The following is a 10,501-nucleotide window of genomic DNA, read 5'->3' as shown; positions in this document are numbered from 1 at the left end:
TTTTATTTATTTTCCTTAATCATTTCTTCATTTTTTTTGTAATTAATTACTCTTGACATTTTAGCTTGAGTGAATAACTGATGTGTGTGACTGCCAAACTTTCAGAGTACATCATTTTAAATTAATATAAGGCTAAATTGACACTTTGAGGAATTTAGTGAGGGTCTGTCTGCAACACTTAAAAATCAATTGGAGAGTTGAAAGAAAAGGTGTCTTGAGGAGTTACGAATCAAATGTTTCAAGTTTCCATCTCTCATCAGAGATTAACAAACAAAAAGAAAGAAAATGGTTTTATCACTTGGCTGCTGTAGCATGGCCAGCTTACTGTAACATCAGTTCTTTTAATGTCTACTTTTCCATAATTGCATGAGTCAGACAGAATTTGTGGAAGTAAATTTCCTATAACCAAATTCCTTTCTTGATGCCAACCAAATGACAAAACCATTTCCTTTCTTTCTCTGATGAAAGACAAAAATTGGAAACGTTATATTCTTCATTCCTCGTGGCAGTTGGTCTTAACTGATTTCTTCTAGAAACCCTCCTATTAAATAAATATAGATTATTCCTCTGAAACTAGTTTTGAAAAGAGGAAATCCCTTTAGGTCTTGGATGCCATTATTTGCAACCATTCTTTTAGTTCTTTAAATTCTTCCCCCATTGGTTTCCAAAAGTTTCATTTCATTTAGTTTCTTGGTTTCCAATGTTGGTCAGTAAATTGACTTTGTGTTCAGCTTCTCAATACAAATCCCCACTCCATCCCCACCCTAACCCTGTTTCTGCTACCCCCTCTTACTAACAACACATTTCACAATGAATATTGTTCTTGTCATTGTTGTTGTTCTCATTGTTTTAGTTGTTGTTATTTTTATTCTCCCCCTCTCCCTCCTTTGTTTCTCCATTTACTTCGCAGTTTCTGCAGAGGAAACGTCTTAGAACTTATCCCATCGGAGCAGTCACATTCACAGTTACCAATTCCTTTCCTTCTTTCACACAGATAACAGTTTTAAACCCAATTCCTTAAAAGGTTTTTTTTTTCTTCTTTTATGCTTTTTTTCAGACTATCACAGTGACCTCTCCATGCCTCACCAATTACATATGGCTAATAACAACAATGGTAATGGCCAACCCTATATACCAGAAGGTCAGCAATTCTGTTTCATATTCTTCCTTCTTGGCCCTTTTGATACCATCCTGTCTGCAACCGTCCCTAGTTCTATATGAACTTCCTGCTTAACCCTTCAGTTCTCATATTATTTATTAACATGGAATATCTTGTAACCATGAGACAGACTTCAGTGATGTGACTGTTTACTTTTAGAATGACATTGTGGGATAGGTGTGAGAGGCTGGATCTGAACAGTTTGAATATAAAACAGGTGGAATATTTTGGCCAGGTAGCAGTTATTCTACTAAATTCTTCATTTTAAAAATTGAATGAAACAGGTGGAAATCATCATCATCATCATCATCGTTTAACGTCCGCTTTCCATGTTGGACAATTTGATTGAGGACTGGTGAACCAGATAGCTACACCTGGTTCCAATCTGATCTGGCAGAGTTTCTATAGCTGGATGCCCTTCTTAATGCTAACCACTCTGAGAATGTAGTGGGTGCTTTTATGTACCACCGGCACGAAGGCCAGTCAGGCGGTACTAGCAACAGCCACGCTCAAAATGGTGTATTTTACGTGCTACCTGCACAGGAGCCAGTCCAACGGCACTAGTAACGACCTCACTCGAATGTCTTTTCATGTGCCAGGAAGGTGACGCTGGTAACGATCACGCTCAAATGGTGCTATTTACATGCCTCTGGCACGGAAGCCAGACAGGTGCTCTGGCAACGATCCCGCTTGGACACTGCTCTTAGCGCTCCACTGGTACAGGTGCCATCACGATTTCGCTTTCACTTGCCCCAACAGGTCTTTGCAAGCCGAGTTTAGTGTCCAATCAAAGTCTCAAAACTGAGATATTGCAGGATTAATTCAAAATGGTGTGAATAAATAAACATTACTCTCGACAGAGTAATCGAAGTACTAAAGAGGGTTAGAATGGCCCACCCAGGCACTGTTTTCTCACCCTGCCTTTTACCCTGAAACTCCAATAGACTGTTTCACAGAGCTATCTTGTTTTATATTTCTTCCATCTAAGCCTGTTCAGGGTTCTGGTCTTCCCTCTTCATTTGCGCTTCTTCTCATACTTCATGCACTAATCAATACCCAGTCAATAAACCCCTAACATCAACTATATGGAATTCCTTTGCAGTTATCAAATGTATTGATGTGACCAGGAGTGGCTGTGTAGTAAGTAGTTTGCTTACCAACCACACAGTTCCAGGTTCTGTCCCACTGTGTGACACCTTGGGCAAGTGTTTTCTACTGTAGCCTCGGGCTGACCAAAGCCTTGTGAGTGGATGTGTGTGTTTGTCCCCACCCCCAGCATCGCTTGACAACTGATGCTGGTGTGCTTATATCCCCATAACTTAGCAGTTCAGCAAAAGGGACCAATAGAATAAGTACTAGGCTTACAAAGAATAAGTCCTGGGGTTGATTTGTTCAACTAAAGGTGGTGCTCCAGCATGGCCACAGTCAAATGACTGAAACAAGTAAAAAAAAAAAGTGTTACGGTCTTATAAAAGTCGTAGTCACTTCCTTCCTCCACAAGGAGGAAACAACTATGCCCAATTGTTAAGTATATCCCATTTGGGGGTTTCTACATTTTTTCCGTCTGTGGAGACATGGCTAAAATTTGCCCTGTTTATAATTATACCATATGTTACATGTATATTATACCATACCTTGATACTGTGTGGACTAAGATCCCCGTTGACAGGCCACTGGTATTTATAGAATGTTAAACACTTTCGGTATGCAAATTAGGGACACCTGCATAGGGTAACTGCTGTATTTGTTAAGTATATAAACAGTTTGGCTGCTTGTTTCCTTGGAGGCTGTCAGAATGTTGTAGACACATCTGATGAGAACTCAATAAGGTTTGAAAATCAATTAAGGTTGTTCATCATTTTTTTCAGTCTGCAGAGACATGGCTAAAATTTCCCCTGTTTATAATTGTATGTTACATAGACAGGTGGCAGAGAATTTTGTAGGCCACTACACTAGTTGGCCATGATCAATCACATATACCATAATAACATCACAGACCTCTGTGGATGTAGGTTGTCTATGGAATAATGTAATGTGTGTGTTAATGTATGCTTTGTCCTGTGAGGACACAAGATTCCAATACAATGGCTGTAAGAAAGTTTCAAACCAATAAGGGGAGTCGTTCCTTGAAAGAAGGACAGATTAGATGATGTAGTCCTAAACACAATAGCCTGATTATAAAGATGGGATCATTTTGGCCAGAATCTCATTGGTGTACTTGATCAGAGCTAAACAACAACAACAACAATACTGTGTGTCTCTGTTCAGGTCATGGTGACCTTGGTTTTGTGTCTGTCTGTTAGTCACTTATTAATATTTACACGTTTGATTCCTAATTTGTGTAATTTTTCTCTGTTGTGTCTAATTTCATTTTCCATCCTTTATTTGCTCAATAAATAAATTTAGAATCATTTTCCTTCAAAAACACCCAACAAACACAAAAGGATAGAATGAACATAATTCGGTCAATAGTGGATTAAACTTATAATCTAGAGAAATATTTTTGCTGCTATGTCTGTAGAAAGCAATGACATGAAGTATAAAAGAGAAAAGACAAAAACACAACAACACTATTACAGTATCTCACAGTTAAGAACTGTAAGAAACATTGCAAAGTATTTTGTCCAATGCATTAATGATTCTGTCAGCTCAACACTTTAAACACCACATTAAAAATAATTTCTTTTTTGCTCTGTTTCGTTTTTATGCTGAGCTCTTCGTTGTTTGCAAAATTAACTGCAACAAAAGCAGTGTCTTTCAACAGAAATTTGGTGGAATTTGATAAAACAGCTACCTTAAGTTTTTATATAACTTATTCCATAAGATTATATTTCTGTCTTGCTAGGTACTTAGTGACCCTGTTGATGCTGGTGCCACATAAAAGCACCCAGTACACTCTGTAAAGTTAGGAAGGACATCCAGCTGTAGAACCCATGCCAAAACAGACAATGGAACCTGATGTAGTTCCTGGCCTTGTCAGAATAAAAAATGGATGCTAAATGATGATGATGATGATGATATGTTTTACATATGAACTCTTTAAAATGAGATATTTTATATTGTGGAATCAATGGTAGCTTCAAGAATGCTGGTATCAATAGCATTTTAGGAAATGAATGGTTTTTATAGATATTTCTATTGAAAGTCTTCGGTAGAAATTTCACTTTTACATTCCGGATATTCAGTGTAAAAGTCTAACATTTTAATGTTCTCTGTTGGTTGTGCAGGAACCTACCAGATATCTGATTCTATTCAGACAATGGCAGAAATGAATGGTGAGGCTGTGATTCCAGTGAACCATTTGTATGAAGATAATTCTGACTACCACAACCTGGAGAACATGCAGCAGCAACATGCCAACTTCTACGACCATCCTGAGTTCTACCCAATTCTTCAGGAAAACAAGTACCGACCAATTCCAACGAAAAATATCTCACGAGGTACGTCCCATCTTTTCATTTTTGGATCCCAGAATCAGTATTATTGATCGCAATTCTGATGTTGATTTCTGTAAGGTGGTTGGTGTTAGGAAGGGCATCCAACCATAAAAATTCTGCCAAAACTGACGGTGAAGCTTAGCACAGTCTTCTGCCTAGCCAGCCTCTGTCAAAACAGTCTAACCCATGCCAACATGAAAATTGGACTTTAAATGGTAATATGATGATCATTTCTGTGCCTTTAGGTCAGCCCCTAATCTGTCAAAATCATAGTCATGGCTTCTTTTATTCGGATTAATCCTGTAAGCATCAGAAGGGCCCATATAAGATTTAACTCTTGACATTTTTTTGCCCAAGGTGTCACACAGAGTGGAACTGAACCCAAAACCACATGGATGCAAAGTGAGTTTCTTAACCACACAGCCATGTCTGCACTTTGCTTCTCAACCAGACAGTTCTAAGTTCAGTCCCACTGCATGACACTTTAGGTAAATGTCTTCTATACCCTCAGTAGATAGAAACTGAAAGAATGTCTTGAGTGTGTCTCTGTCTGTTTGTCCCCCAGCACGCCTTGACAACCAGTGTTGGTTTGTTAACATCCCAGTAAGTTAGCAGCTTGGTGAAAGAAACCAATAGAGTAAATACCAGGCTTAAAAACATGCTGGGGGTTGATTCGTTCAACCAAAAACTCTTCAAGGTATTGCCCCAGCATGGCCGCAGTCTAATGACTGAAACGAGTAAAATATACATATGAACTTAGAGGGACTTGGGTCTCATGAGCCAACATGTATAAGGTTACTTAACTCCCAGTCGTGCCTAAGGATAGGAATGGTTTGAGTGCAAAAAATATGTAAAACCAAGCAATGTAATTTGAAACATGTTTTCTATTCTCATTTACATTTCTCGTTTATTTTCATTTATTTTCGTGTGCAACATGGGTGTGTGATTGTAAATATGTGCGTGGGTGGTATATATACATATATATATATATATATATGCATGTATGTATGCTCGTTTCTTTTATAATTAGTAACATAATTAACACCCATATGAACATATATTGCTGGGTGTAAGCATATGTGTGGTTTGTGTAAAGATGCGTGTGTGTGTACATGAATGATTAGTCTCGTTAATTCTTTAAAGTTATGAAAATAAAAATTAAAAAAAGATTTTGTAAGAATGTGTGTGTGATTGCAATGGTGATTAACTGGCACTCCGTCGGTTACGACCACGAGGGTTCTAGGTGATCCAATCAATGGAAACACCCTGCTCATGAAATTAACGTGCATGTGGCTGAGTACTCCACAGAATGTGACACGGCTGGCCCTTTGAATTTCTGGTACAACTCATTTTTACCAACTGAGTAGATTGGATTAATGTGAAATAAATTGTCTTGCTCAAGACACAACACACTATCTATCAGGTACTGAACTCACGACCTCATGATCACAAGTTGAACACCCTAACCACTTAGTCATGTGCCTTCCCATAATAGTAAATAATGCATACACAGATGTACAGGCACAGGAGTGGCTGTGTGGTAAGAAGCTCGCTTCTAAATCATTTGGTCTTGGGTTCTATGTCACTGCACAGCACCTTGGAAAAATGTCTACTGTAGCCCAGGGCCAGCCAAAGCCTTGAGAGTTGATGAAAACTGAAAGAAGCCTGTAATGTGTGTTTGCACATTAGTAAAGATAGCAGCACTTGCTCAATGGCCTGTGCTGTAGGATAGAACCCGAAACTGTGTGATTGAGATGCAGTCTTCCTAACCACTTAACCATGCCTGTGCTTTTTACAATGTTGGTGCTACATAAAAAAGCACCCAGTACTCTCTGGAGTGGTTGGCATTAGGAAGGGCAGGTATCCAGCCACAGAGACCAATCCAAAAGAGATGAATGAAGCCTGGTGCAGCTCTGATTTACCAGCTCCAGTCAAACCAATCCATCCTTGCCAACATAGAAAAATGTATACTCTTTTACTTGTTTCAGTCATTTGACTGCGGCCATGCTGGAGCACTGCTTTTAGTCGAGCAAATCGACCCCAGGACTTATTCTTTGTGAGCCTAGTACTTATTCTATCGGTCTCTTTTGCCAAACCGCTAAGTTATGGGGACGTAAACACACCAGCATCGGTTGTCAAGCGATGTTGCGGGGACAAACACAGACACACAAACACATATATACATATACATACATACGACGGGCTTCCTTCAGTTTCCGTCTACTAAATCCACTCACAAGGCTTTGGTCGGCCCGAGGTTATAGGAGAAGACACTGAACCCAGAACCATGTGGCTGGTTAGCAAGCTACTTACCACACAGCCACTCCTGCATCTATTAAATGTATGTTAAATGATGATGATATATTGTCATGTATGACATCACGCCAGTAATGTATGTCTTGTTGTTTCCAATTACAGCCCAATATATCCACGAGGTAACAGGTGACAACTATTACGACCACCAACCATACCAGACAGTACCAAGTATCAAGTCCGAATGTGCCTGGTCCACTCAGGAATACGGTCAAGACATTAGCGCCCAAGAAAGTTGGTCGATGAATAATGAGATGCGTACTAATCTACATTCTGCAAGTTTCCGAAGTCTACAGACGTCTCCAAGTGATAACACCAACACGGGTTCCGATGGAAAACCAGTTATCCAGGCAGCCGCTTTGGCTGGCTACTCAGGTGTGTAGTTTGCTTCTGTTTTCTCCTTTCGTGTGTAAGATGCAAGGTTTCAAATTTCAGCACAAGGCCAGCAGTTTTTTGGGGGAGGGGCTAAGTTGATTACAATGACCCCAGTGCTTGGCTAGTATTTATTTTATTGACTCTGGAGGGTAAAGTCAACCTCAGCATACATTAACCCTCAGTATCTAACTGGTACTCATTTTATCGACCCTGAAATGGTGGAAGGTGAAGTCACCCTGAGCGTAATTTGAACTCAAATTATAATGAGAGGTGAAAAGCCGCTAAACACTTCACCTGGTGTGCTAACGATTCTGTTAGCTCACCATCTTACATGTGGTAAGGCCAGCATTTTCAGGGAAAGGTATAACTTGGTTACATTAACTAACCCTCAGTATCAAACTGGTACTCGTTTTATCGACCCTGAAAGGGTGAAAGGTGAGGTCACCTTCAGTGTAATTTGAACCCTGAATGAGAAGATGGATGACATTCTTATTTCTTTACTGCCCACAAGGGGCTAAACATAGAGGGGACAGACAAATGGGTTAAGTCGATGATCAGATTGACCTGTAATCAAAAATTTTCCAACTGTGACCTCCCAGTCTGGAAAATATGCCTGTGTGCAATTATGGAGTGAATTTTAGGGCTTATAAATCTAATATTTTCTTATCCTTCATTAATACCGGTTCTCATATGCTATTCATATCTGCACTCTGTCTGCTTAGGAGGTTGTTGTGTCCTAGCATATGTGCTGCTTCCGTAAGTTTTCATATTTTCCAGTGGTGTTCTCTGTCTATTATTTTCACTTTATCCCACAGGGGGAGGTGGTCTCCATTTTTCCATACATGATCAGCTATACCCAATTTATCAATATCTCCTCGTGTCACAGCTTTGCGATGTTTTGCCTAATATCCGTCAAATGTAAATAATGTACATAATTCCTCTTCTCTTAAATATAGAACTACATTACTATTGTATCTTCTCTTTTGCAGGGAGTGGCCCAATCCAGCTTTGGCAATTCCTTCTTGAATTGCTCACAGATAAATCTTGCCAGCATTTCATTAGTTGGACTGGTGATGGTTGGGAATTCAAATTATCTGACCCGGATGAGGTAGCACGAAGATGGGGTGTTCGCAAAAATAAACCCAAAATGAACTATGAAAAACTTAGCCGTGGTCTGCGGTATTATTACGATAAGAACATTATCCACAAGACGGCAGGCAAGCGCTATGTTTACCGTTTTGTCTGTGACCTTCAAGGATTGCTTGGTTATTCCCCGGAAGAGCTTTTTGAAGCTTGCGATATCAAACCACAGAAGGACAAAGATGACGAGTAAAAAAGCATCGATTAGGATTACAAATGTTGCGATTGTGAAGAATTTAACAAAAAAAAAAATTATAAGTAAAAAAAAAAGGAGAGAAAAAGACTACATTTTTGGAAAATTCTTTGGAAGATTCTGTGAAGAAAGAATTTTGATTGGAAGGATTGATGCTCAGTTTTTTTATTTCATTTAAAAAAAAAAATTTCCTTTATTTCTTTAAATCTTTTGAGCATATGGAACAAAGTTAAGAATTGACCATATTCTGTTGGTTTACATGGAGGCTTAATAGAGGTTGAGGAGAAATGCATATATGCCAAAACAGTACAATAGAACATCTACGTGTGTGTGTATATATGTATATATATGTCTGTGTGTGTGCGTGTGTATTGCAGGGGTGACATGTTGAAAAGCAGCCATGTCTAGCCTCTTAGAAAAAAGGTCTCAAAGGTAAGTTGAGAGTCAATAAGATATTCAGTACATAGCATTAACCTGACAAAATGTGTTTTGTTAGACTACCGTTTACGGATTAAATATTACACATACACACACACATACTTATATATACGTGTGCACTCTCATTCTTCAATCAGGTGGTTGCAATATCCACAATATATACACACCTATTTGCATACATGTATTTATACATAAACACACACTATTATTACATATTGGTATATTTGTGCGTTGGCATATAAGCATCTAAGGTTGCTGTAGCATGGCCTGTCCCATTTGTTAATTGGCCAACTTACAGATATTTTCCTCCTTTTCTCATTACTGCCATTCTTTGAAAAAACAAGCCTTGGTTGTCACTTTGACGTATCTTAACCAATGCCTTTGTGCCTGATGTCTTGTTGCCATGGTGATAACGAGTCTAAAACTAACTTAAAAATTGCCCCCGTCACTTTTTTTTTTTTTGTACCCCTTCCCTCAAACTCTGAGAGTTGGTCCAAGTGATTGGGACAAACTAAAAATGTGCAAAAGATTTTTTTTTTTTTAAAAATGAATTGACGATTGGATGGTGTCATTTTGTTGATTTGTTTTTTTTTTTTATTTTTCTAAATTTTGTATTTTTTTGTTTACTAAAGTTAAAAAAAAAATTTTTTTTGTAAAAAAAAACAAAAATGAGAGCAATATAATGAAACTTGTGTGTGTATGTTTCATGCCCTGTGTATGTGTGTGTGTGTATATGTGTGTAAATATATATACGGTATACATACATCTGTATGTGGGAACACATTCATGTATAGACACACACACATACACCTTTGTAAGTATGTTTTTTTAACGACTGGTTATCTCTTAAACTTTATTGGCGACATAATTAGCCAGATTGTTTAAGATGTGTATATGTGTGTACTTACGTATGTATATACGTACGCATGTGTGTGTGTGTTGTGTATGTGTGTGAGTGCATATGTATCAATTTTGGTTTATACCTTATGCACACCTGTACACCATTCGTTAACTGTCTCACCTGAGATAAAATTATACATATTGTATAGTAGGGCATCCCTCTCTCTCTGAACTTTTTTTAATTAAAATAATTTCTATATTTTGTTTTTATTTTGTTTTGTTTTTTTATCTCACTTGTTTTCTTGGATTATTTGTCATCTTCTGAAGTGTTTTGGCATTTGTTTTATACATATTGAATATTTTGGTGTATGTGGCACGTAAAAAGCACCATCCAAACATGGCCAATGCTAGTGCCCGACGACTGGCTCCTGTGCCAGTCATCATCATCATCATCATCATTTAACGTTCGCTTTCCATGCTAGCATGGGTTGGACGATTTGACTGAGGACTGGCAAGCCAGAAGGCTGCACCAGGCTCCAATCTGATCTGGCAGAGTTTCTATAGCTGGATGCCCTTCCTAATGCCAACCACTCCGAGAGTGTAGTG

At 38.5% G+C, this 10,501-nt stretch overlaps 1 protein-coding gene across 4 annotated transcripts in view; it reads left to right on the top strand.

Moving 5' to 3' along the window:
* The window catches only part of LOC106878581 (protein C-ets-1), a 192,268-nt gene extending 182,111 nt beyond the window's left edge, over nt 1-10,157 (top strand). For 2 of the 4 annotated variants that reach the window (XM_052967849.1, XM_014927826.2), the window contains 4 exons: nt 1,058-1,141; nt 4,387-4,599; nt 7,015-7,284; nt 8,274-10,157. In XM_052967849.1, coding sequence (XP_052823809.1) covers nt 1,058-1,141; nt 4,387-4,599; nt 7,015-7,284; nt 8,274-8,617 — 911 coding nt within the window. In that variant the 3' untranslated portion in view covers nt 8,618-10,157. The remainder of the gene's footprint in view (nt 1-1,057; nt 1,142-4,386; nt 4,600-7,014; nt 7,285-8,273) is intronic. The other 2 variants (XM_052967851.1, XM_052967850.1) reach the window with 2 other exon arrangements.
* The last annotated feature ends 344 nt before the right edge of the window (nt 10,158-10,501 follow it).

This window comes from Octopus bimaculoides, chromosome 5, assembly GCF_001194135.2.
Source record: "Octopus bimaculoides isolate UCB-OBI-ISO-001 chromosome 5, ASM119413v2, whole genome shotgun sequence".
NCBI lineage: Eukaryota > Metazoa > Mollusca > Cephalopoda > Octopoda > Octopodidae > Octopus > Octopus bimaculoides.
Note: the sequence above shows the minus strand (reverse complement) of the source record. Positions and strands in the feature narration are given on the sequence as shown.